Source organism: Muntiacus reevesi, chromosome 18, assembly GCF_963930625.1.
Source record: "Muntiacus reevesi chromosome 18, mMunRee1.1, whole genome shotgun sequence".
Taxonomy (NCBI): domain Eukaryota; kingdom Metazoa; phylum Chordata; class Mammalia; order Artiodactyla; family Cervidae; genus Muntiacus; species Muntiacus reevesi.
Genome location: NC_089266.1, coordinates 42,586,515 through 42,613,683, shown reverse-complemented (window position 1 = coordinate 42,613,683; position 27,169 = coordinate 42,586,515). Strand labels below are relative to the sequence as shown.

The 27,169-nt window shown below is 47.0% G+C and overlaps 1 protein-coding gene across 1 annotated transcript; it reads left to right on the top strand.

The window, feature by feature from the left end:
- Window positions 1-85: 85 nt before the first annotated feature.
- Window positions 86-27,169, top strand: LOC136149679 (galectin-9-like). Its single transcript, XM_065910134.1, has 6 exons — window positions 86-160; window positions 13,794-13,885; window positions 16,459-16,660; window positions 17,494-17,604; window positions 26,352-26,455; window positions 26,952-27,169. Exons 1-5 carry the CDS (start codon window positions 86-88, stop codon window positions 26,394-26,396), a joined length of 525 nt encoding a protein of 174 aa, XP_065766206.1. The 3' UTR covers window positions 26,397-26,455; window positions 26,952-27,169.

The window sequence follows — 27,169 nt, the reverse complement described above, 5'->3', positions numbered from 1 at the left end:
CTGGCTCCTCCCCATTGAACAACAAACTGCACTGAATTCTGTATCTTGGTAAGTCCTTCCTGTTGCAGAGGTCTGCCTAGAGAGCATGCAAAGCAGCAGTGTTCACGTAAGCGATGAAGAGCTGGCCTTCAGGGACACCCAGCCTCCCTACATAAATCCAGTAAGTTCCAGGGCTGGGGGAGGCCTCGACCAGGGGGACGCAGCTCTGGGGCTCTCAGGAAACAGCTCCTGATGGGGTGATAGGAGGCCGGGGGAGGCCTCATTCCAAAGAGAACAGATGAAGGGCAGACACACCAACCAGAGCGGCCCTGCCACAACTTCTGCCTGTGATCGTCTCCCCGGTGCTGCTCAGGGCTGAGGGTCACCAGGATTTGTGCATGTGACAAAAGTTTACTGTGCTCTCTCCTGGTCTTTCTCCTGTTCTAGGTGCTCAGAGAGGGAAGAAGAGTCTAAGTAATAAATAGAAAAGTGAATTTCTTTTTTTTTTTTTTTTAACATGAAGGAAGGTATATGTCTTCTGGGGAGGATAACAATGGAGCATGGCACTTAAGGGCACTTACTTGGAAGCTGACCTCCCTGGGTTCAGCCATTTACTAGCTGGATGACCTCAAGCCAGTTACTTTACCTCTCTGGGCCTCAGTTTCTGCTTGGGTATGATGGAAATAATCAAGTCACCACCCAGAGCTCGGGTAAGGATTAAGCAAGGTAGTACGTTGAGAGAGTTTGAAACGTATCTGGCCCACTGTGGGGGGCTCTGAAAGTGTTTAGAATTATTAGGAGTCTGGGGGAAGGAGGAAAGTCCTCCCAAACAGGTGTCTGGCATCAGAGGGTTGAGAGAGCAAGGCAGGCAGGTCAAGGGTGTCTGAGAGAGACTGTTCCAGGAGGGTGGAGCGGGCTGCCCCTGCACTGTAGGGTGCAAAGGGCTCTCTTCTGGACATTTTTACCTCCTGTGTGGAGGTCTTGTCATAGATGGCCTTGTTTAAACCAGCGGCCCCCCACCTCTAGGCATGGACTGATGTTTGTGCATGGTCCAGGAGGAACTCGGCTGCAGAGCTAATGAAGCTCCATCTGTATTTATAGTCACTCCCCATCACTCACATCTTCCCATCCTTGGAAATATTGTCTCCAGTGAAACTAGCCCCTGGTGCCAGAAAGATTGGGACAGCTGGTTTAAACCCTTATCATCTCCACATCATATATGTATTACTGAGGCTCACAAAGGTGGAGGCCACTCGTAAGGTTCCCAGGTGGTAAGGGCTGAGGAGGGAGGTGTCTTGATTTCCCTCATCCTGGAGGAAGGAGGTGTCCACAGAGAGCGCCCTTGGGGAGGAGGAGGCAGGCACGCGGCAGCCTGTGTCCCAGGAACTTTCTGAGCTCACTGTGTCCTGGCCCGACCCTGCAGTAGGAGCCCCTCCCGGGCTCAGCTTCCTGAGGGGCTGGGCAGGTGGGCTGACGGAGCCCTTCATGGGGAGGGGGTGCATGGGGCATCAGGTGCTGGGACGCTGCTTGATTTGCACTCAGGCTCACCTCCCCAGGGGCCCTGGTGTGGCCTGCGTGCTCCATGCAATGGCCAATGCCCTTCAGCCCACCTAGTGAGGGCTCCTGGGTAGGACTGGAGGAAGCTGGGATGCCAGGTGGGTGCCTCCACAGTGGCCTGAGTCAGGATGTGTCATCTGGGTCTTGTTATCCATCAGACGGGGGACCCGGAGCCGCTTCCGGGTTCAGCCATTTTATTATTCTGATGACATGTTTTTACTCTCTAATCCTTGGATTCAAAAGCCCAACTGTAGACATGTCACATGACTTGGTGACATCAGAGCTGCCAGCACAGGGAGTTGGGAGGCCAGCCTAATCTGAGGCTATAAATCCAACATAAAAACCCATCCTCCTGGGTCATAGGAAGCAAAGGCCTGTGCTGCTCTTTCCTGCTAAGATCAGATACACACACACACACACACACACACACACACACACACACACACACACACACGCATAGAGGGGTCTTCAGCAATGCCAGGCTTAAACCATACAAATTTATTTCCTTACGGTTCTGAGGTTAGAAATCTAAAATCAAATGTCAGCTAAGCCATTTCCTTCTGGACCCTTAGGGGAGAATGTGTCCTTGTTTTTTCCAACTTCCAGAGGCTGCCCACTTGCCTTGTCTTGTGGCCCCTTCCTCCTCCTGCGATTTTTTTTTTTTTTTTTTTACTGTGTCAGGTCTCATTTGTGGCACAAAGGATCTTCACTGTGGCCCGTGGGCTCTCTAGCTGTGGCCCAAGTGGGATCTTAGTTCCCCAACCAGGGATCTAACCCTCAATTGCTGCATTGGAAGGCAGATACTTAACCACTGCTGGACCACCAGGGAACTCTTCACTTTCTCCTTCTCTAAAGCCAGCAGCTTCTTGCTTCTGTTGTCACATCTCCTACAACCGACTCTCCTCTTCTGCCTCCCTCTTTGTAGACCCTGTGACTATTGGGCCCACCCAGATATTCCAGATAACCCCCACCCCCACAATCTCAAGATTTGTAATCATACCTGCAAAGTTCCTTTTGCTGGATAAAGTAACATATTTACAACTTCTAGGGATTATAATGTGGACATTTTTGGTGGGGAGTGAAGGAGTCTTTTGGGCCTAGAAAAGAAAACAACATTCTCAAAGGCCCTTGCTGAACCATCTCACTTCGGAGAAAACAAAACAGAACTTTAGTTCCGCTCTGATGCTCCAGACCGGTTGCATCTATCTGGGACTTATCACCCCCTGTCCAAAAATGGTCCACCCCCTACACCTGCCCAGAAGACTTATCATCCCCTGCCCGGAAACCTTCCACCCCCATACCTGCCCAGAAGACTTAATCACCCCCTGCCCAACTACAAATGCCATCTCAACTAAAGAATACCCAAAACATCCTGCCTGATTAATGTTTCCCTTATTGCTTCCACAAACCTCGCTATAAATATGGAGCCTCCTTGATCCCTCTCGGTGCTCAGCCTGGTCATTAGGCTGACTGTCACCCCTCCTTGCCTGAGTAAAGGTAACCTACTTCTGTTGAGGTCATCTTTCCTTTTCTGCCTCAGCCGGAACTATACCTTACATTCTTGGTGCCGACACCTGGGAGGGGGCGAGGCACTCGTCTCACTGTCTCTCACTCTCCCTCCCTCTCATTGTTTTCCCTTTTCCCGGAGTCTGGGAGCGTGAACATCCGCCCAGCTCATTTTTCTGCCAGGGCTCTTAAGTTCCCCTCAGGGATGCCTAGTGCCTTTGTGAGAGGTTGTGAGCGGTGCAAGCCTTGTGCTAAGGCTTTATTGGTGCTTTGGGTACCCCCAGGCCTCAGCTCTACCCCCTTTCCCTCTCTCTTTCTCTGACGACCTCCAGAATAGGGACCTCTTGCCATTCAACCACTCTACATGCAACACTCCACTCCTACCAGCCCCTAGATTAAGGTAAGATCCGATCTGGATGATGTTTTGGAGGCGTCCTAGAGTTCAGTCCTCTCTGGGTCACAGGGACCCCTGGCCCAGGGCCACTCTGTAGGTGATGGTGGGGGACGCTCCACCTTGACACAGAGCTCTTTTCTCATAACTCCTATTGCGACTACGGGTGACAACTCGAGTTCCCAATAGGAGCCTCTGCTTGCCTTTCAATTATGGAATCTGGCCAATCTGTCCCAAAAGATTCCCATCTGGTCTGTGTTCTCAAAAATCTTAAACCACTTTCACTCTCTGAACTCAAAGCTAACTGCTTAAAACAACTCTGTACACAGATTTGGCCTCAATACCAATTAGACAATCAAGACTGCTGGCATGAAGTCAGCACATTTGACTTTAACATTCTTCAAAATCTCACCCACTTCCTTAAACGGAATGGCAAATGGTCGGAGAGCCCATATGCCCAAGCCTTTTGGGCCCTTCGGAGCAGGCCCTCCCTCTGCCAGGCCTGCTCCACCCACAAGGTCCTTCTATGCACCTTGCCTCCCAAGCAAAAGGGCTCTTCTTCCTCAACTAACTGCAGACTGCAACCTTCCACACCCCCGGAGTTCGACCCCGTGGATGAGCCCCCTCCCTACCTGCCACCCCGCCGCCCCTCTCCGTCCCCTTCATCCAACTCACCTACTGGCACCGAAACCTCTCCTGACTCCCCCTCAGCCCCACTACCCCATCTCCCCGACTCCCCCTCCTCCCTTCCTTACCCCCTGCCACATGGTCACGTACCCAACACATGTTTTCCCTGAGAGAGGTGGCAGGACCAGAGGGCCCCACCCGAGTCCACGTGCCATTTTCATTGTCAGATATGAGCCAGATAGAAGAAAAGTTAGGATCATTTTCTGAAAATCCTACCAGATACGGAAAAGAATTCCTGAGACTCTCCCAGGCCTATAACCTCACATGGAGTGACGTATATTATATCCTAAATGCCACTCTCACCCCAGATGAAAAAGACCGTATCTGGCAAGCGGCAAAAGCCCATATTGATCATTTACATAACCAAGACCGGGACAGCCCAGTTGCTGATGAGGTGGTGCCTCAGTTAGATCCCCACTGGACTTACCAGCCTGGTGACCCAGGTATCAGGAGACTCAATCATATGATTACCGGCATTCAAGAAGCAATGCAGAAAAATACTCATATCCATGTCAATTATAATAAAGTCAGAGAAATCACCCAAGAGGCAGATGAAAATCCAGCCTTATTCTTGGCATGCCTCACAGAGGCGTCCAGAAGTATATCAACCTAGATATCACTACCCCTGCTGGGTTACTCTACCTTCACATTCAGTTAATCAGCCAGTCCACCCCTGACATCAGACGCAAGTTTCAGCAACTAGAAAAGGGCCCTGAGACCCCCATAGAGACCTTCTAGAAGTAGCCTTCAAGGTGTTCAATAATAGGAGGAAGCTAAGAGAGAAAAAAAATGTGAGAGAAAAGCTAAATATGCCTTTTTGGCAGCAGCAACTAAGAGAAGAGATCAGCCTGGCCCAAGTCATCCCAGAATGGAGCTTAAGACACCCCCTCCACCCCCCCCCCCGACCCTGCTTCCAGTGCAACCAGTCAGGACACTGGGCAAAGGCATGCCCAAACCCGCGGCCCCCCACAAAACCATGCCCAACCTGCGGCCAATGGGGACACTGGAAGATGGACTGTCTCCCAGGGATGCGCTGACACCCCTGGGGAGGTCCCCACCTCCCAGACCTGGAGAGTGGAATGTCCGCAGGGACACCCTGGTGCATCTGGGGAATCCCCACTTCTCCCCAGAACCCCAGCCCAACCCTACGAGAGTAGTTTCAATGACAGGGCCTGGGTTCCAGCCCCCCGGCCCGTGTCCCAAATACGAGCTCAGAACTTAGGGTAGATAGACGGGGTAGTGGCCGGAAAAAATACCTCTTTTATAGTAGACACTGGAGCCACTTTCTCTCTCTTAACTTCCTACTCTGGCCCAACTCAAGACTCAGAACTCACAATTAAGGGGGTCTCTGGAATTCCCCTAAGGTAAAAAATCAGCCCTCAGTTACTCTGTCAATTTGGAAAATCGACCCTTATACACTCATTCCTCATAATGCCTCAGTGCCCGATGGCACTCCTACGGAGAGATTTGTTATCCAGATTGGGGGTCTTTATTACCATAACCCCCCTTGATACAGTCTTTATATTCTACATGCAGATGGCACCTGGACAGTCCCTATCCCTCACGCCTGATCTTCACTTGGATTTACCTGCCTTAGACCCCCAGCCAAACATCATCCCCCCCAGTCCACATTACCCTAAAAGACCCCTCGACTATAATCACCCAACAACAGTACTCCCTCACCCTGGAGGCCCACAAGGGACTTAAGCATATCATAGACGGTCTTCTTCAAGACTCTATCCTAATTCCTACCCATTCACCATACAACACCCCTATTCTGGCACTAAGGAAGGGACCAAACTCTTGGAGACTGGTCCAGGATCTGGGAAAAGTCAAAGAGGCCATCACACCGACATTCCCAGTCATCCCTAACACTTACCCCCTTCTGTCTACCATATCCCCGACTGCAGCCCACTTCACAGTATTAGATCTCAAAGATGCTTTTTTCACCATCCCCTTCCACCCCTCTCCCAACCCCTTTTTGTCTTCACCTGGCAAGACCCTGAGACTCACGTTTCCCAAAAACTAACATGGACAGTTCTCCCCCAGGGGTTCAGAGACAGTTCCCACTTTTTTGGACAGGCTTTACAAAAGGACCTACAGACACTCGACCTAGCCCCGAGTCATCTCCTCCAATACATAGATGACCTCCTCCTTTGTAGCCCAACCCAGAAACTCTGCCTCCAGCATACTGCCAAACTCCTTGGGGCCCTGGGATCCTGGGGTTATTGGGTATCCCAATCTAAGGCCCCAATAGCCCAGACAAATGTCACCTACCTGGGGTTCTTCATATCCCATCAACAAAGAACTATTCCCCCAGATAGAATCCAAGCCTTAATTAACTGCCCACTTCCAAAAATGAAAAGGGAACTCCTGTCTATCCTCAGCCTCCTAAATTTTTTCCGTATCTGGATCCCCAACTTCTCCCTTATTGCAAAGTCGCTCTGTGAGGCAACTAAAGGATGTCTGGATAAGCCCCTCTTTAATCCCTCCCTCACTGGTCGATCCTCTTCGCCAGCTCACCCAGAGCCTCCTCTGAGTGCCAACTCTCCACCTGCCAGATCACACCAGACCATTCTTTCTCTTTGCACATTCCAACCAAGGACAGGCCCTGGGGCTTCTATGTCAGCAGGCTGGAGACACCTGGGCTCCCATAGCCTATCAAAACAGCTGGACATGGTGACCAAGGGGTGGCCTCCCTGCATACAGGCCATGGCTGCTATTGCAGCCCTCGTACCTGAAGCAAATACACTCTCTAGACACGCCTTTTTAACAGTCTGTTCTCCACACACCTTCCAAGACTTACTATCACATTGGGCTTTCCTCTCCCTTCCCCCTTCCAGGGTACAGGTCCTACATGCCTTTCTCTTTGACCCTCAGCTCTCATTCTCCCCCTGCTCTCCCCTTAACCCCCCCAGTTAATTACCCATGTCCTCTACAACAGACCCCCTCCTACATAGCTGCAGCCTAACAGTAGATCTTACCCAAAACCCCTTCCAACATGTAACAGATTAGCTATCCTAGACCCAGACACCCCACACTGGTTCGTTGATGGCAGCTCTCAAAAATCCCCACCCTTTGCAGCAGGATATGCCATCATCCAGGGGGGTCTTCGTCACAATCACGGAACCCAGACAATTGAAGCCACCTCACACCACCTCCCAACAGGCAGAACTGATAGCTCTCACCAGAGCTTTAACTCTGGCTAAAAATCTAAGGGTTAACATCCACACAGACTCCAAATATGCCTATAACATACTTGACTCAAACATCCTAATAGGGAGAGAAAAAGGTTTCCTAACCCAAAAGGGATCCCCATTATTAATTCAGACCTGATCCACAAACTTCTAGAGGCAGCACTCTTACCAAACAAAGCCGCTGTCCTCCACTGTAGGAGACATCAAAAGGGAAGTCTCATATCAGCCTACAATAATGCTGCAGACCAGAAGGCAGAGGAGATAGCACTGTCCCATCCTTCCCTCCAGTCCCCCGTCATCTTAGCTCTGACTCCACTCGACCCTCCCACCACCAGAGAAATCCTGTCTTATCTACACTCACTTTTTCATCCCTCGTCCAAGATACTCCAACAGTTCCTCCGTAACCACTTTCCCATATCCAATGCTGACCAACAATATTTAGATAACCTTACCCGCTCCTGTCAAACATGTCAACGTACTAACCCCAATTCCAACCTTAAACCGACATCCTTTCCAACCCATCAAATGCGAGGCAGCCTCCCAGCACAGGACTGGCAGATAGACTTTACTCATATGGCCCCAGTCCGGAGAGTCAGATACCTCCTGATCCTTGTGGACACCTTTTCGGGATGGGTAGAAGTATTTCCCACTACAAACAAAAGAGCCCACACTGTGGCCCAAATCCTCCTCACAGAAATTATCCCCAGGTTTGGCCTGCCTTCATCTCTACAGTCTGATAATGGCCCGGAATTTATGTCCAAGGTCACCCAACAACTTGTCCAATTTTTACAGATACCCTGGAAATTTCACATTCCATACCATCCCCAGTCTTCAGGAAAGGTAGAAAGGATGAATAGAATAATCAAAGAAACCCTTACCAAACTAACCCTCAAGGTACATCTGGATTGGACTAAACTTTTGCCAATTGCTCTCCTCAGAATATGGACTTTGCCCAGAAAGCCCCTGGGGCTAAACCCCTTTGAGGTGATGTATGAAAGGCCCATGCTCCCTCCTGGACTCCCCCCGAACCTCCTCCCATACCAAGCTTCCTACACTCCCCTCTGCTGGCAGAACTCAATGCCCTCTGGAAATATGTCAACCACAACTTGCCTGCCTCCGACCCCCAAGCCTCCCTGTCCCCTTTACAAATTGGAGACATGGTCTTTCTGCCTGATAGTCCCCAGGGTGACCTAACCCCAAAGTGGCAGGGACTATTCAAAATCATCCTCCTTACCCCAACTGTAGCTAAACTCGAGAAGGTCACCTCCTGGGTACACCTCTCTCACCTAAAACGGGTCACCTCCGATCCTGCACTGCCCTCCTTAAATAACACCTATCAGGTCTCCCTAACAGGACCTACCTCCTTAAAATTCACCCGGCGACAACTTCTGCCAACCATCCAAGAAGACACTGAATGACCTGGAATCTCTTCAACCTACAACTGTTCCTGACCCAACTACTACAAGACCTCTGGACCAGCGCCCAGACAGGAACCTCCTTCAAAGACCTGACTGCACTGGTGTCTCAACTGTGGCTCCAGGGAACCTTCTACAACCTGACTCCAGACGAAATTGATTTCTTCACTCTCATTCTCTACATCATTCTACATCCTAATGAGCACTGTTCCTCCTCAGATTCAAACAACCACCAACTTGGGGCCTTCTGCCCCTCGCCCTGACTGGCCTCTCCCTGTCTCTCTAACTATAACTGCATTCTGAATCTTAATCCTTGCTATAGGCCTAGTAACTGTCTCCCCTCAAGACTGGCCACCTATCCTTCGTCTTTCCGTGGGTACCGCCTACGTTGCTAGCTATGCTCTGCTCCTAGGGCGCTATTTCCTCTGCACTGCCTAACTAACAGCCCCATGGCCCCTCTGTTCCTCATCCTTGCTGCGCTCCCCAGCCTTCTGGCCACTCCCTGCCCCTGCTCAGAGATTTATTCCTACATACATTCCTCATGTTATAATACAGCTCCAAAACCATGCACCATGAACCTCGGGGGCGGAAAGTCCAAATCCCTACTCACTGTCAAAGTACAAAAGAGAGGGAGTTTTGTGAGTACCTGCCACAAGCCAAATGGAAGAAACATATGTTTCTATCCCATTACCCACTGGGGGTACTCAGATGGGGGCGGGGTACTAGATAAAAATCGGGAAAAGAAACAAAAACAAGTCATAAAAAACATAATTTCCCAGTTAGAGGTGACCCCTGAGCCTTATAAATGCATAGACCTCCTTTCCAATTACAGCCTCTCCTAAAACCTCCCTCTGGCAACCAACACCTTACCCACCTTCTCAACTCTTCCTTCCAATTCTTCCAGTACACACAACACACATCCCAGTGTTGGATATGCATGTCACTGTCTCCCTCACCACACATAGCAATTCCCTTACCCTCAACCTGGCTGTCACAGGGCAACTATACCTCCCCTTCCCAACAAAAAACTACACAACTCATTGGGCCAGTCTCTGACAATGTCCTACTCTCAGCCTCTTCAAACCTAACCTGTATTAACTACTCTAGTCCCAACTACACTGGTCTTACAAACTCTGCTCCATCCTTCTGTTCCACTTGGGTTCTCTGGAACAGCACAAATAATTGCACCAATCCAGGAATCTTCATTCTCTGCGGGACCTATGCATATTCATGTCTCCCCTTGAACCCCCCTGGACCCTGCATCTTGGTCTTCCTGACCCCAGGCCTAACACTCCTCAAAGAAGAAGAGGTAGAACAAATAGTCTATCCCCAAGGGGAAATTTCCCACAGGAAAAGACGAGCTGTCATAGCCCCCCTCCTGAATGGGACTGGCATAACAGCAGCCCTAAGGCACCGGGATGGGAGGCATCTCAACTTCTACCCATTTCTACTACAAGCTGTCCCAAGAACTTAATGAGGACATGGAGCAGGTAGTGGAGTCCTTCGTTTTAATCCAAAGACAAATTAACTCAATAGCTTCTGTGGCCCTACAAAATAGGCAAGCCTTGGACCTTCTCACCGCAGAAAAGGGAGGGACCTGCCTTTTCCTAGGAGAGGACTGCTGCTATTCTGTAAATGAAACGGGCATAGTCCAGGGCAGAGTCAAAGAACTTAGAGACAGAATTGAATGCCGCAGAAAAGAGTTACAAAACCTTTACCCTCCCGAAAACCTGTTCCAACAGATACTCCCTTGGTTGCTCCCTTTCCTGGGGCCATTGGTACTTATCATTCTACTTCTCTTATTTGGACCCTGTCTCTTCAATCTCTTTCAAAGATTTCTCCAAGAACAGATTCAGGCCATCTCTCAAGATCAGGTCAAGACCACTCTTCTCGAGAGCCTCACCCCAAGCTCAGAAAAAGGGGACCTTGAGCCCTAGGACGACCCTCCATTCCAGACCCAGAACCATCGCCCCTATCCAGCAGGAAGTAGCCAGAGAGATACGGTGCCTTTTTTCTTTTTCTTTTTTTAATGATTTCAGGGTCTGGAATGAAGGAGTCTTTGGGGCCTAGAAAAGAAAACAACAGTCTCAAAGGCCCTTGCTGAATCATCTAACTTCAGAGAAAACAAAATAGAACTTTAGTTCCACCCTGATGCTCCAGGCCAGTTGCATCTATCACTCCCTGTCCAGAAACCGTCCACCCCTTACACCTGCCCAGAAGACTTATCACCCCCTGCCCAACTACAAATGCCATCTCAACTAAAGAATACCCAAAACATTCCTCTTGATTAACATTTCCCTTATCGCTTCCACAAACCTCCCTATAAATATAGAGCTTCCCTGATCCATCTCGTTGATCAGCCTGGTCGTTAGGGTGACTGTCGCCCCTCCTTGCCTGAATAAAGGTAACCTACTTCTGTTGAGGTCATCTTTCCTTTTCTGCCTTGGCCTGAACTGTACCTTACAGGGAGAAGGGGGATGGTGTAATTACTCAGTCTACCATAACCTTCTTGGAATCAATAAATATTAGTGGTTTCTTTGAATCTTTCCAGAAAAGTTTTATTTATAGTAAGTAAATATAAGTATATAGCCACTCCTACCCATTTAAAAAATAATACAGAGGGCAATATTACTTATCAGTTCTCAAAGTGGTCCCTTCTTCCTCTTTTCTTGTTAAGTCTCCCTAGAATCTGTTGTATGGAAATACCATACTTAATTTCACCATTTTTTTCCTAGTGGACTTCTGGATTCATTTCCAATTCTTTGCTATTATAATGCAGTAATGAGTAATCTTGTCTTTGGATTATACTCAATTTGAAATCATCTTGTGTTTCAGAATGTGAGGGCACTATTTAAGACATTAAAATCTCATGAAGTTTTTTTTGGGGGAAATCATTCCTTAAGATTAACCTGTACTGCCTGCCCCCATGATCCACACAGGGCTTCCTCCATCCTGCCTTCCTTCTGTGCCCTGAGGGCCCCTCCCATCACACTATACCTTAGTGTGAATATGCTTAATGGAGGAGCTCATGCTGCCAGGCGGATACATTTTAAGCCTTGTCTCTCCTGATGCTGAGAAAGGCTCTTAGGAGGATTTCAAACTCCAACAAATGAGGAGGTTCTTTTTCAGGGAAGAGCACCATGCTGGTCAGCCTGTGTCAGGCTGATTCTACTTCTCCAAAATCACTGACATGAATTTTGACAGAAAGAACTCAGAGATGCAGAGACGTTGTGATTTGCTTAACGTCACCAAAGTATTTAATGGGTTCAGACCCGACCTGGGGCAACAAAAGACACCTCTGCCAAGGTCCAAAGAGAGCACAGTTTGTCTGAACGGGATCCTGGCATCACTGGGTATCTCCCAGGGCCAGCTGTGCACACCAGGCTCGGAGGGGCTTCCCTGGATTCTGAGTGGTCGCACAGCTCAAGGACATAGACTAGGACTGAATTGAGCTGGTGGGTATTTTTTTTTGTTTGGCCTGGAGACTCTTTTAACTCCTTGCCGAAGAGATATTAGTGTCATGAACAACACATACCAGTCACTCAGTTTCAACGCATGAACTCTCTGCTTTCTCTCTGCCCAGCTCTACTTTCCTTTCCACTCCTGGATTGTTTTGAAGCAAATTGAGATATATCAATTCAATGCAAATATTTCATTAAATGTCTCTTACAGCAAAGGAAACCTACTACAATCCTTTGCAAAGCATTTTGCCCCCCCAAAATTAGAAAATTTTACACAAGAAAAATTTCAGATTTCTGTCTTCTCCTAAAGACTTGGAAGCTCTGACAACACTGGGCCTGAAAGGTAATCAGGTTACAGCTGAGTGGACACTGCTCTTTAGATAAGGAAGATGATGCCTACTTTGATGCAGTCTCCACCACTCCCGACTGTCCCCCTACCTGGCCAGTTCAACTATGCCAATCACCTGCCTGGTTCCTGTAAGCATTTAATCTTTGTAAAATATTACTTAGAGGAGAAGGTAGAAAATACTTCAACAGTGTGAAAATGTGAAAACTGACTTGAAGACAGAGCTGTGTTGAAGGCAGTTGTAGAACCATGTTAGATAAAAAGCATTCTGGACAAAACCCACTGAAAAATAAAAAAAAATAAAAAATAAAAAAAAATTTTTTTAATTAAAAAAAAAAAAAAAAAAGCATTCTGGAAGGATGCGCCAGTCTCTCCCCATAGCCATTTTCTTACTGAATCATCAATGTCACCCAGAAGCTGGGATTTGTTCTCATTTCATGGATGAAGAAACTGAGGCAAAGAGAAGTTAAATAAGCTTCCCAAGGCCACTCAGGTAATGAGTAGCAGAATTAGGATTCAAACCTGAAGGATGCCTGACTCTGAAATGGAGCATCTTCACTATAACCCTGGGTCCTTTAAAGAGGCTCAGGAAAGAGACAAAGAAATGGGGCCCAGAAGGGGTGGAGATGCCACATGAGGACATTGGAGGCTGCCTGGAGGAAGGATGGGAGCCCAGGAACGGAGGTAGAAGCGGGGCTGCCCCATGGCTGCAGAGAGCATCTGGGAAGGGGCACTTTCTGAGGCTGTGGGGGGACAAAGGTCAAGGTCACCATTGTTCTCTGGGTGGGCTGGGCAAGAGGGGGAAGATGACTTCTTGGCCTGCTCACGTGAGCAGAAGGTTTATCCTCGAGTACAGGGAGTGGGTCTCTTTGGTCCATGGTGGAACCTGAGTCCCCCGCCAGGACTTGAGGTCTTTACTAGCAGCTTGGCTTGGGATTCAGCCACTGCCCTCACTCCCCTGGTTCCTTCCCGTCTTAGGGCTGTGTACTTGCTGCTTCTTTCTTTGGCAGCTGCCGATCTGACCCTGTCACATCCTCGCAGAGCCTGAGGGGCTCCTTCTCTCAACCTCAAAATATCTGTGTAACTTCCTCACTCCAGGGCTGGAAGGTCCATGGAGCTGAGGCTCCTTCTGTCCTGTTCGTGGCCGCACGTGGCCCCTAGGCTGCTGCCCCACACCCAGGCCAGCCCCCGGCCAGGGATGAAGAGGACGGAGAGAAGGAGGCAGGCCAACTGACCACTGTCTCCTCTCCACAGCCTGTTCCCTTTACCGGGTTGATCGAAGGGGTTCTCCAGGAAGGACACAAGATCATCGTCATGGGGAGTGTTCTTTCCACAGGCGAAAACAGGTACCGGGAATTGTTGTCTCTCTCGGCCTCACCCCTGAGTGAACCAGGGTGCTGTCAGCTCAGGATGGTCCACGGAGCATCCTCCAAGCTGCCCACACCCAGCTCAGGGGATGGGAAGAGCCCGGCCATGCCAACAATGCTCAGCCTCCTACCACATACCTGTAGCATCTGGGGCACCATTAAGCAGACTCCCCAGAGACAGGGGGAATGGAGGCTCACGGTCTAGAGAGGGAAGCAGGCCAGCCCAGAGGCGGAGTTCTGGGACTGAACGTTGTATACAATGACCCAGAGCTGCAGATACATCAACTCCCTTCATTTCCTCTAGCTGGTCTCATCTACTTTGGAAGCTTCATTTGAGGTGATTTGGAAATATTTAAACTTGCCATCAAAGTTCTACTTGGTCTCTTTCAGTTTCAAGGTTTTTCCCACTAAAATCAATTCAAAATATAGATAACTCAGCTCTGTTTCCCATCCACTTTCTCCCGAGGGGGACTGTCTGGGAACAGAGAAGAGCTTGCATAGATTCCAGATGCGGGAGGTCCTCAGGAGTTCACACAGCCCTGACCTCTATTGAGCCCCGTGGTGTGGGGGCCTGGGACCTGTGCACCCTGAGATCTGCAGTGCCCACAGGGGCCCCTCTGGACACGTGGCCTCTCTCAGAAGCCTCTCTGTCCTATCCCAGCTGACTTCTACCCCCGCTGCTCCTTTCATTACTTTTCGTGGGGCCTGGGGACCTTCTGGATTCCTCCAGGCCCCTCCCCCCGCAGCCCTACTTTGACGTCTGGCTTCTAGACGACTTCCTCTGCCACTGCCTCCCCTGCCAGGTGACCCGGCCACAGTGAATGAGGGACTCTGAGAGCCCTGAGTGCCTGCAGGGGACTTGAGGGAAGTGAGGCACCCGGTTCTGAAACCCGGTCCACAGGGGAATCCGGGACCTTGACTCTGAACTCCCATCCCTCTCTCTCCCCTCCCTGTGCCAACCCTTCCTCCCAGCACAGGAGGGCTTTCTACTCCACTCTGTCTAATAGATCCTGTCTCTACCTCCGAGGGTCCCACTTCTGATGGGAGCTGCTCTTCTCTCCTCCCCTCGGGCAGAATCTTCAAAGGAACACAGCAATGAAGCTGGGGGACTGCAAAGGCAAAAACGACATCCAGAGACATGTCAGAAACACTATTCTCCACTTTAAGAGAAATGAGAACTTAAAATTTCTCATTTCAGGGTCACTTGGAGCTTCGTTTTCATTGGAGGGAGGGAGGGCTGCTGGGTTCAGTAACACACCAGTTCCTCTTGGGCCCTGATGGCTCAGAGCTCACAGAGCATCCTGGTATTTAGGAAGGCATTCAGAACTCACACCCTTAACCAAGAAAGCAAATGGGCTCTGGGGATTTCTCTGGTGGGCCAGTGGTCAGGACTCCAATCTTCCACTGCAGAGGTCATGGATTTGGTCCCTGATCAGAGAACTAAGATCCTCGAGCCATGAAGCCAAAGAAACCCCAGATAAACAAGTAAAACAGAGCACTCTGCAGGTAGAATGCCCACTGAGGGCCACCCGTGGGCGTGGGGCAGTGCCGGTTCTGCGGTGACGCCATGGGACTGAGACAGGCTGTGTGACGGTTGTGTGTTAGCTGGGAGCCTGAGTGACTCCAGGAAGCAGACTGGGAACCACATTGGCTCTAAGTTCAGGAAAGGTGTTGGGAGAGAGATGCCTCATTGGGTAATTCAGGTTGGACCTTGGTTAGGGGATATGCATGAGCTCCATCTGGGAAAAAGCACAAGGATTTATTGCACCCCTTTTGTGAGCTAGGCCCCTTGGAAGCTCCTTTTGTCTTCATTCCTCACCCTATAGTTTCAGCTATATCCAGAAGAGGTGGAGATGGTGAGGGGTTTCCTCCGAGGTGAGATGGGAACAATAGATACTTATTTAGGGGTGCCCTCGGGCCGTTTCAGTCATCATCCCCGAAGGAAGGCAGTCACCTCTTTTCTGGGTGGGCGAGCTGGATGAAGCATGGTCCCAAGTCATTGCAAATGACAAACAGGGCAGAGCTGGGGTCAGGGTCCAGGCCTGCTGACCTCACTCAGCTCAGGTGGACACAAGACAACCTCTGAAGAGGGACAGATGCACACTCTGACGTCCCCATGCCCAGAGACCTGGGGTTTTTTCTGTGTCTCCCCTTTAGACACCATCTCTGTAGATGTCCCATCAATGCACTTGTTCTTTCCATTTGCCCTGTTTCCCAGCTGAGCAGACACAGGCTGACCTCCAGGGAGCCACCACTTGGCCCCAAAGACTCTCACTTCTAGGCACATTTCTCTATTTCCATCTTGGACACAAATTTCTTTACCCATATCCTCATTTTTAGAAAACCACACTGTAAGGGCAAAATGTGGTAACTGCCCAAAACGCACTGAGGTGAATGAAGTGAGCCAAAGGGATGGGAAGACTGGAGGTGGGTGCCGACCAGCCACGCAGGCTGTGTGTAGGTTCCCAGACGGATGTCAGTCACAGAGTGAGCACCTGCTGTTCCCACCCTTGGCAGTAAGCCAGGATACTGTCTGATTTTCCTTGACCTAGGTTTGAAGTGAACTTTCAGATGGGCTACAACGACAATGAAATTGCCTTCCACTTCAACCCTCGGTTTGAAGAAAGCGGGTATGTGGTCTGCAACACGAAGCAGCTAGGAACCTGGGGGCCAGAGGAGAAGAAGATGCAGATGCCCTTCCAGAAAGGGAGTCCATTTGAGATCTGCTTCAAGGTAGAGAGCTCTGCGTTCAAGGTGAGTAGGAACTCTCCTCTCTTTATCTGTCTGTTCCCCAGCCCCATAAGGTGCTGTGAGCAGCCTTTAAATAATCATGTGAGCAACACTTTGTATAGAGAAGAGGACTATCTCCTTGTAAGGCTGCAGTCTCCTTACACACCTTCACCTGCATCTACAGGTACACCTGTTGCTTCTTTTACTCTGGAAGCAAGCACCAGAGAAGTCACCATGATGCTTTTTGACCTCCTGGGTCTTTCAGTCCAAGTTATCTCCATTTCTCTGTTGTAGCCCTTCTTCCACTCCAGGTCCCTGGGAACATTTGTGTTTCTGTTACCTTGTTGTTGCATTTATCCAGGTGTTATTAAAGACTTAGTTCTGCCTGGCATTGCACATTGGTTTTGCAAGCAGAGCTGTGTATCTGGGCTTGGGGAGATGGGAGCGGAGTTGAGAACATCTGTTGTCTTTTTTCTCTGTGTGAACATGAATGTCCCCACCGTGTCATCATACAACCTGACATCACTTCTCTGCTCCCCACGGACATTTGCATGTCTATTTCAATAACACCACAGGAGAGCTAAGACTAGAAAGACAAACCTACTGCGATAAACAAACACCAGAAGAATGAAGAAGCCAAGGACTAGAGTCAGGTAGAGATTGCCTTTTGATGCACTTAGTGTTCCAACCATGTTCCTGTAACTGGCACAGCTCTGAAGGCTGTTGCCCTGACCTACAGGGGACTGATGTAAAAACTAGATACAGGTCTAAATGTCTAGAAGCAGGGGTCCCAGAGGCATGGGTGCGCTCCCACTTGGTCCTGGACCGTCTCCTACCATGTGCACTCATCTCAACAGGTGATGGTGAGCAAGAACATCTTCATGGAGTATGCACACCGGCTGCCCTTCCACAAATTCAACGGCATCTCCATCAAGGGTGGCGTGCATCTGTCCTATGTCAGCATCCAGGTCAGACTGTGCACCCAGCACTCGTCCCCAGGGGCTGGGTGTGGGGCCCCGTCCCCTCGGTGGGTCCTGCTGTGTGAACCCAAAGGTGCCAGCCAGTCTCATCTCCAGGTGGTTCTGGGCACACACTCCGGCTGCCCCAGTCTGCCCTTCTTGTGTCGCTGTGTCTGTCTGGGACACCCGCTCAGGCTCCTGGACTAGTAGGTTTCTTGTCTCTGTCACTCTCTACCATCCCCCTGGTGAGGAGGCCCTGTGCTTCTCGAAAGAACCTGGAATCAAACTGAATCCAGCTCAGGTCCCCGGCTCTGCCATTTTCATCGGCTGGGGAATCTTAGACGAGCGATTTCACCTCTCCCAGACTTAGTTTCCTCACCTGTGGAATGAGCATGATCGGCCTCCCCACAGGTCGTCGTGTGAGTTCAATGAGACAATACACATCAAAGGGCACAGTATATCCTTTCTATGGCCATTTCCGGGTTTATTGGACCCTCTCTATGTATTATAATTTTTGAATGTGTTAGCAACATCTAAAAGGTCACGACCAATCTTGCAAGATGAAAACGTTCAGGAATTGGATGGTGGTGATTTTTGCACAGCCACAGGAGTGAACTTAACACCACTGAACTGTAGGTACACTTGTGCATATGCTTGGTTGCTCAGTCGTGTCCGACTCTTTGAGACCCCATGGACTGGAGCCCGCCAGGCTCCTCTGTCCATGGCACTTCTCCAGGGAACAATACTGGAGTGGGTTGCCAGGCCCTCCTCCAGGGGATCTTCCCAACCCAGGGATCAAACCCAGGTCTCCCACATTGCAGGTCGATTCTTTACAGTCTGAGCCAGTACACTTAAGATGGTCAATTTTTTTTTTTTTTTTTAATATTATTTTATTAGTTGGAGGCCAATCACTTTACAACATTTCAGTGGGTTTTGTCATACATTGACATGAATCAGCCATATAGTTACATGTATTCCCCATCCCGATCCCCCCTCCCACCTCCCTCCCCACCCAACTCCTCAGGGTCCTCCCAGTGCACCAGGCCCGAGCACCTGACTCATGTATCCCACCTGGGCTGGTGGTCCGTTTCACCATAGATAATATACATGCTGTTCTTTCAAAACATCCCTCCCTCACGTTCTCCCCCAGAGTTCAAAAGTCTGTTCTGTATTTCTGTGTCTCTTTTTCTGTTTTGCATATAGGGTTATCGCCACCATCTATCTAAATTCCGTATATATGTGTTAGTATACTGTAATGTTCTTTATCTTTCTGACTTACTTCACTCTGTATAATGGGCTCCAGTTTCATCCATCTCATTAGAACTGATTCAAATGAATTCTTTTTAACGGCTGAGTAATATTCCATGGTGTATATGTACCACAGCTTCCTTATCCATTCATCTGCTGATGGGCATCTAGGTTGCTTCCATGTCCTGGCTATTATAAACAGTGCTGCGATGAACATTGGGGTGCACGTGTCTCTTTCAGATCTGGATTCCTCAGTGTGTATGCCTAGAAGTGGTATTGCTGGGTCATATGGCAGTTCTATTTCCAGTTTTTTAAGAAATCTCCACACTGTTTTCCATAGTGGCTGTACTAGTTTGCATTCCCACCAACAGTGTAAGAGGGTTCCCTTTTCTCCACACCCTCTCCAGCATTTATTGCTTGTAGACTTTTGGATAGCAGCCATCCTGACTGGCGTGTAATGGTACCTCATTGTGGTTTTGATTTGCATTTCTCTGATGATGAGTGATATTGAGCATCTTTTCATGTGTTTGTTAGCCATCTGTATGTCTTCTTTGGAGAAATGTCTGTTTAGTTCTTTGGCCCATTTTTTGATTGGGTCGTTTATTTTTCTGGAATTGAGCTTCAGGAGTTGCTTGTATATTTTTGAGATTAATCCTTTGTCTGTTTCCTCATTTGTTATTATTTTCTCCCAATCTGAGGGCTGTCTTTTCACCTTACTTATAGTTTCCTTTGTTGTGCAAAAGCTTTTAATTTTCATTAAGTCCCATTTGTTTATTTTTGCTTTTATTTCCAATATTCTGGGAGGTGGGTCATAGAAGATCTTGCTGTGATTTATGTCGGAGAGTGTTTTGCCTATGTTCTCCTCTAGGAGTTTTATAGTTTCTGGTCTTACATTTAGATCTTTAATCCATTTTGAGTTTATTTTTGTGTATGGTGTTAGGAAGTGTTCTAGTTTCATTCTTTTACAAGTGGTTAACCAGTTTTCCCAGCACCACTTGTTAAAGAGATTGTCTTTTTTCCATTGTATATCCTTGCCTCCTTTGTCAAAGATAAGCTGTCCATAGGTTCGTGGATTTATCTCTGGGCTTTCTATTCTGTTCCATTGATCTATATTTCTGTCTTTGTGCCAGTACCATACTGTCTTGATGACTGTGGCTTTGTAGTAGAGTCTGAAGTCAGGCAGGTTGATTCCTCCAGTTCCATTCTTCTTTCTCAAGATTACTTTGGCTATTCGAGGTTTTTTGTATTTCCATACAAATTGTGAAATTATTTGTTCTAATTCTGTGAAAAATACCGTTGGTAGCTTGATAGGGATTGCATTGAATCTATAGATTGCTTTGGGTAGAATAGCCATTTTGACAATATTGATTCTTCCAATCCATGAACACGGTATGTTTCTCCAACTGTTTGTGTCCTCTTTGATTTCTTTCATCAGTGTTTTATAGTTTTCTATGTATAGGTCTTTTGTTTCTTTAGGTAGATATACTCCTAAGTATTTTATTCTTTTTGTTGCAATGGTGAATGGTATTGTTTCCTTAATTTCTCTTTCTGTTTTTTCATTGTTAGTGTATAGGAATGCAAGGGATTTCTGTGTGTTAATTTTATATCCTGCAACTTTACTATATTCATTAATTAGCTCTAGTAATTTTCTGGTAGAGTCTTTAGGGTTTTCTATGTAGAGGATCATGTCATCTGCAAACAGCGAGAGTTTCACTTCTTCTTTTCCTATCTGGATTCCTTTTATGTCTTTTTCTGCTCTGATTGCTGTGGCCAAAACTTCCAACACTATGTTGAATAGTAGTGGTGAGAGTGGGCATCCTTGTCTTGTTCCTGATTTCAGAGGAAATGCTTTCAATTTTTCACCATTGAGGGTGATGCTTGCTGTGGGTTTGTCATATATAGCTTTTATTATGTTGAGGTATGTTCCTTCTATTCCTGCTTTCTGGAGAGTTTTAATCATAAATGAGTGTTGAATTTTGTCAAAGGCTTTCTCTGCATCTATTGAGATAATCATATGTTTTTTATCTTTCAATTTGTTAATGTGGTGTATTACGTTGATCGATTTGCGGATATTAAAGAATCCTTGCATTCCTGGGATAAAGCCCACTTGGTCATGGTGTATGATTTTTTTAATGTGTTGTTGGATTCTGTTTGCTAGAATTTTGTTAAGGATTTTTGCATCTATGTTCATCAGTGATATTGGCCTGTAGTTTTCTTTTTTTGTGGCATCTTTGTCTGGTTTTGGAATTAGGGTGATGGTGGCCTCATAGAATGAGTTTGGAAGTTTACCTTCTTCTGCAATTTTCTGGAAGAGTTTGAGTAAGATAGGTGTTAGCTCTTCTCTAAATTTTTGGTAGAATTCAGCTGTGAAGCCATCTGGTCCTGGGCTTTTGTTTGCTGGAAGATTTCTGATTACAGTTTCGATTTCCTTGCTTGTGATGGCTCTGTTAAGATCTTCTATTTCTTCCTGGTTCAGTTTTGGAAAGTTATACTTTTCTAAGAATTTGTCCATTTCATCCAAGTTGTCCATTTTATTGGCATAGAGCTGCTGGTAGTAGTCTCTTATGATCCTTTGGATTTCAGTGTTGTCTGTTGTGATCTCACCCTTTTCATTTCTTATTTTGTTAATTTGGTTCTTCTCTCTTTGTTTCTTAATGAGTCTTGCTAATGGTTTGTCAATTTTGTTTATTTTTTCAAAAAACCAGCTTTTAGCTTTGTTGATTTTTGCTATGGTCTCTTTAGTTTCTTTTGCATTTATTTCTGCCCTAATTTTTAAGATTTCTTTCCTTCTGCTAACCCTGGGGTTCTTCATTTCTTCCTTCTCTAATTGTTTTAGGTGTAGAGTTAGGTTATTTATTTGGCTTTTTTCTTGTTTCTTGATGTGTGCCTGTAATGCTATGAACCTTCCCCTTAGCACTGCTTTTACAGTGTCCCATAGGTTTTGGGTTGTTGTGTTTTCATTTTCATTTATTTCTATACATACTTTGATTTCTTTTTTGATTTCTTCTATGATTTGTTGGTTATTCAGAAGCGTGTTATTTAGCCTCCATATGTTGGAATTTTTAACAATTTTTTTCCTGTAATTGAGATCTAATCTTACTGCACTGTGGTCAGAAAAGATGACTGGAATGATTTCAATTTTTTTGAATTTTCCAAGACCAGATTTATGGCCCAGGATGTGATCTATTCTGGAGAAGGTTCCGTGTGCACTTGAGAAAAAGGTGAAGTTGATTGTTTTGGGGTGAAATGTCCTATAGATATCAATTAGGTCTAGCTGGTCCATTGTATCATTTAAGGTTTGTGTTTCCTTGTTGATTTTCTGTTTAGTTGATCTATCCATGGTTGTGAGTGGGGTATTAAAGTCTCCCACTATTATTGTGTTACTATTAATTTCCTCTTTCATACTCGTTAGTGTTTGCCGTACATATTGCGGTGCTCCTATGTTGGGTGCATATATATTTATAATTGTTATATCTTCTTCTTGGATTGATCCTTTGATCATTATGTAGTGACCTTCTTTGTCTCTTTTCACATCCTTTATTTGAAAGTCTATTTTATCTGATATGAGTATTGCGACTCCTGCTTTCTTTTGGTCTCCGTTTGCGTGAAATATTTTTTTCCAGCCCTTCACTTTGAGTCTGTATGTGTCCCTTGTTTTGAGGTGGGTCTCTTGTAGACAGCATATATAGGGGTCTTGTTTTTGTATCCATTCAGCCAATCTTTGTCTTTTGGTTGGGGCATTCAACCCATTTACATTTAAGGTAATTATTGATAGGTGTGGTCCCGTTGTCATTTACTTTGTTGTTTTGGGTTCACGTTTATACAACCTTTCTGCATTTCCTGTCTAGAGAAGATCCTTTAGCATTTGTTGAAGAGCTGGTTTGGTGGTGCTGAATTCTCTCAGCTTTTGCTTGTCTGTAAAGCTTTTGAATTCTCCTTCATATCTGAATGAGATCCTTGCTGGGTACAGTAATCTAGGTTGTAGGTTATTCTCTTTCATTACTTTCAGTATGTCCTGCCATTCCCTTCTGGCCTGGAGGGTTTCTATTGATAGATCAGCTGTTATCCTTATAGGAATCCCTTTGTGTGTTATTTGTTGTTTCTCCCTTGCTGCTTTTAGTATTTGTTCTTTGTGTTTGATCTTTGTTAATTTGATTAATATGTGTCTTGGGGTGTTTCGCCTTGGGTTTATCCTGTTTGGGACTCTCTGGGTTTCTTGGACTTGGGTGGCTATTTCCTTCCCCATTTTAGGGAAGTTTTCAGCTATTATCTCCTCGAGTATTTTCTCATGGCCTTTCTTTTTGTCTTCTTCTTCTGGAACTCCTATGATTCGAATGTTGGGGCGTTTCACATTGTCCCAGAGGTCCCTGAGGTTGTCCTCATTTCTTTTGATCCTTTTTTCTTTTTTCCTCTCTGCTTCATTTATTTCCACCATTTTATCTTCTACCTCACTTATTCTATCTTCTGTCTCCGTTATTCTACTCTTGGTTCCCTCCAGAGTGTTTTTGATCTCATTCATTGCATTATTCATTTTCAATTGACTCTTTTTTATTTCTTCTAGATCTTTATTAAACATTTCTTGCATCTTTTCAATCTTTGTCTCCAGGCTATTTATCTGTACCTCCATTTTGCTTTCAAGATTTTGGATCATTTTTATTATCATTATTCTAAATTCTTTTTCAGGTAGATTCCCTATCTCCTCCTCTTTTGTTTGACTTGGTGGGCCCTTTTCATGTTCCTTTACCTGTTGGGTATTTCTCTGCCTTTACTTCTTGTTTAGATTGCTGTGTCTGGAGTGGGCTTTCTGTATTCTGGAGGTCTGTGGTTCCTTTTTATTGTGGAGGTTTTACCCAGTGGGTGGGGTTAGACGATTGGCTTGTCAAGGTTTCCTGATTAGCGAAGCTTGCGTCAGTGTTCTGGTGTGCGGATCTTGATTTCTTCTCTTTGGATAGCAATGGAGTGCCCAGTAATGAGTTTTGAGATGGGTCTATGTGTTAGGTGTGACCTTGGGCAGTCTGTATGTTGACGTTCAGGGCAATGTTCCTGCGTTGCTGGAGAATTTGCGTGGTATGTCGTGCTCTAGAACTTATTGGCTCTTGGGTGGTGGTTGGTTTCGTTGCAGGTATGGAGGCTTTTGTAGGGTCACTTATTACTTAAAGATTCATGTAGTCAGGAGTTTTCTGGTGTTCTCAGGTTTTGGGCTTAAGTCTCCTGCTTCTGGATTTCAGTTTTATTCTTCCTATAGTCTCAGGACTTCTCCAACTATACAGCACTGATAATAAAACTTCTATGTTAATGGTGGAAAGTTTCTCCCCCGTTAGGGATACCCAGAGAGGTTCACCGAGTTACATGGAGAAGAGGAGAGGGAGGAGGGAGATAGAGATGGGCAGGAGGAGAAAGAGGGGGACTCAAGAGGAGAGAGACAGATCTACGAAGTTGTCTGATCCCAGAGTGTTCTCCGTAGCCCAGACACCCACAAAGATTCACAGAATTGGATTGGGAAGAGAAGGGGGAAGGAGGAAATAGAGGTGTTCTGAGGTAGAAAACAGAGTCAAGATTGGGAGAGAATAATCAACACACTCGTGAATAAAAATGGGAGCTGAATATTGGATTCTTAAATGTTCACAATTTATATCATATACTGAAAAACAAAAATTAAAAATCTAGAGTAGAGGTTAGACTCTTAAAAATACTATATTAAAAACAAAAACCAAAACACACAAAAGAAATTTTAGAAATATATATGAAGTTTGGTATAAAAATAGGGCTTCTCTTCTTTTTTTTTTTTTTTTCTTCCCTTTCTCTTTCTTCTGTAAGGTTATAGTGGATTGAAAATGAAAATTAAGGCGTAGTAAAAGGAGTGCTAGAGGGCTTTAAAAGAAATAAGAGAAAAAGAAAAAGAAAATAGAAGAGAAGAAAAAAGAAAAGAAAAAAAGAAGAAAAAAAAAAAAGAAAAAAGAATGAGAAAAAAAATTGTTTTGCGTAATTAAAAAAAATCGTAAAAATCTATGAAAATGAAAGTTAAGGAGTAATGGGGGAGTAATAAGGAATTTTTAAAGGAAAATAAAAGAGAACCAAGAAAAAAGAAAGAAAAAAAAATTTTTTTTTTCCTTACTTAAAAAAAAAAAAAAAAAAAGAAAAAGAAAAAATATATCTAGGAGTTTCCCTGGAGCTGTTGCGGTCAGTGTGGGTTCGGCTCAGCTTCAGATAGCTCCTCGTTCCAGCTTACACTTCTCAATATCTACAGGCCCTTCCGGTGTAGTCAGTCCGTGGTTTCTTCAGGGATTTTAATCTGTTACACCGGTCCCTTTGTTTATTTGGGTTCTGTTGCCGGTCTCTCTTCCGCGCCTAATTTCCGCCCTGACACACGGGGCGGAGGTGGATTCTTATTCAGGTAGCTAGTTCCGTCGCGCTGCGGCGAGGGGCTGTGCGGGGAGGGACCGGCGCTCCCGGGAGAGGCTTGCGCTCTTTTCTCGATCTGCGCTGCTCAGGCTCCGGGCTGCTCCGTCTGAAGCGCGCGCCACGCTGCGCGCGGCTCCAGCCCTCGGGCGATTCACAAAAGCGCGGCACACAAAGCCGGGCCCGCGCTCCGTCCCCACGCCGCCCGAGCGGCCCAGGCAGCCAGGCGCTTGACGGGCGCTCTCTCCCCGGGTGCGGCGCGTCCTCTGCCCCGCGCGGTCCTAGTCTCAGTCCCCGCCGGCGCCAGTCGGGAGCGCGCGCCCTCTGCCCTCCGTGTCCCCAGCCGCAGTTCCCGCCCGCGCCGGTCGGGCGCCCGCGCCCTCCGTCTCGCCACGACCCTCCCGGCGGGCTTCGGCCGCCCAGAATCTCGGTCCCTTTGTTCTGCGAACGGCCGGCAGTGTGTTCGGGCCGGTTAATTTTCTGTCTCTTTTGCTGTCCCACAGTTCAAGTTGGCAACTCACAAAAGCTCCCTCTGATTGTCCTCAGGGTGCTCAGGCCCGGATCCAGCCCCAAGTAATGCCGCCCGCTCCTCTCCGTTCCGTCCCCACTTGCTGGTGGCGGATGCGGGCGTCTGGGGTACTTTTCTGCTGGGAGTTGCTTTTAGGCTCTTAATCTGTGGGTTTTATTTATTGTATCCCTCCCAGTCAGATTCAAACTCTTGAGATTCCAACACTTCCCCCAGGCCCACCAGAGCGAGGGTTTCCCGGTGTCTGGGAACGTCCTCTATTAAGTCCCTTCCCGGGACGGATCTCCGTCCTTAGCTCTTTTGTTTCGCTTTTTATCTTTTATATTTTGTCCTACCTCCTTTCGAAGACAATGGGCTGCTTTTCTGGGCGCCTGATGACCTCAGCTAGCGATCAGAAGTTGTTTTGTGAAGTTTGCTCTGCGTTCAGTTATTTTTTTGATGAATTTCTAGGAGAGAAAGTGGTCTCTCCGTCCTACTCCTCCGCCATCTTGGCTCCTCCCCCCAAGATGGTCAATTTTACATGATGTGCATTTCACCACTGTTTAGGAAAAGAGGTCAGGTAGATTTCTTCTTCCTCCTGAAGATGGAGAGGTCCCAGAAGACTGATTACCTCAAGGATGCTGACTAGAAAATTCCAGACTGGCTGATTAAGACTACATTGCTGGGGAAGGTCAAAGCTACAGTAAGGTTAGTTGTTAAACCTAGGTTTGGTATCATGGGCTTCAGCAAAAGTAGGCCATTTTGAACCTGTGGTTTTCTCTTCAACTATGCCCCACTTTGTAGCAAACTCTCAGCCTAACCAAAAGATACAATCAGAATGTAAGGCATTAGCATCACTCTCAGCTACCGATACATAGTCCCCACAGCTTTGTTCACCCTTGGTGTGGTATCCATGGCCCTGATTGTTTTGCTTAATCCCTCTGTCATTTGTAACCCAGCAGGACCCTATCCGGGGCATCCTGGGACAGCCCTATGCCCCACGAGTGTTATAAACCTTTAGCCTCCTAGGCCTTCCCCAAGTTCCAAGGATAAAATTTAAGTGAGAAGATGCAGAAGCAAAGGGCAACAGTCAAGCAAAACAAAATGATAATAGGTTAGCCATTAAACACCATCAAGGACCTTTAGTTCCTCCTCAAGAGCTATAGCCAGTATTCTGAACCAAATTCTTTGTGCTGCTTTACAGATATAGAAATCCCTACCATGTGGAAGATGCTCACTGTATGGTGCTACATGGGCATAGAACCCGGAAGCTTGATGATATTGACTCCTGATTACCTCACCACCAACCAATCAGAAGACATCTATGAGCTGATCACACACCCCTCACGCTTTCCGTCACCCTGTGTTTAAGACCACTTCCCTGAAAGTCATCATGAAATTTGGGTTTTTTAAGCTTGCCTG

What these genes read in the sequence shown, in the direction of transcription:
- LOC136149679 (XM_065910134.1), top strand. Translation starts at nt 86, where the DNA reads ATGCAAAGCAGCAGTGTTCACGTAAGCGATGAAGAGCTGGCCTTCAGG. An exon ending in AGCCTCCCTACATAAATCCA is followed by an intron (nt 161 to 13,793) that starts GTAAGTTCCAGG and finishes TCCTCTCCACAG; the next exon opens with CCTGTTCCCTTTACCGGGTT. An exon ending in CTTTCCACAGGCGAAAACAG is followed by an intron (nt 13,886 to 16,458) that starts GTACCGGGAATT and finishes TCCTTGACCTAG; the next exon opens with GTTTGAAGTGAACTTTCAGA.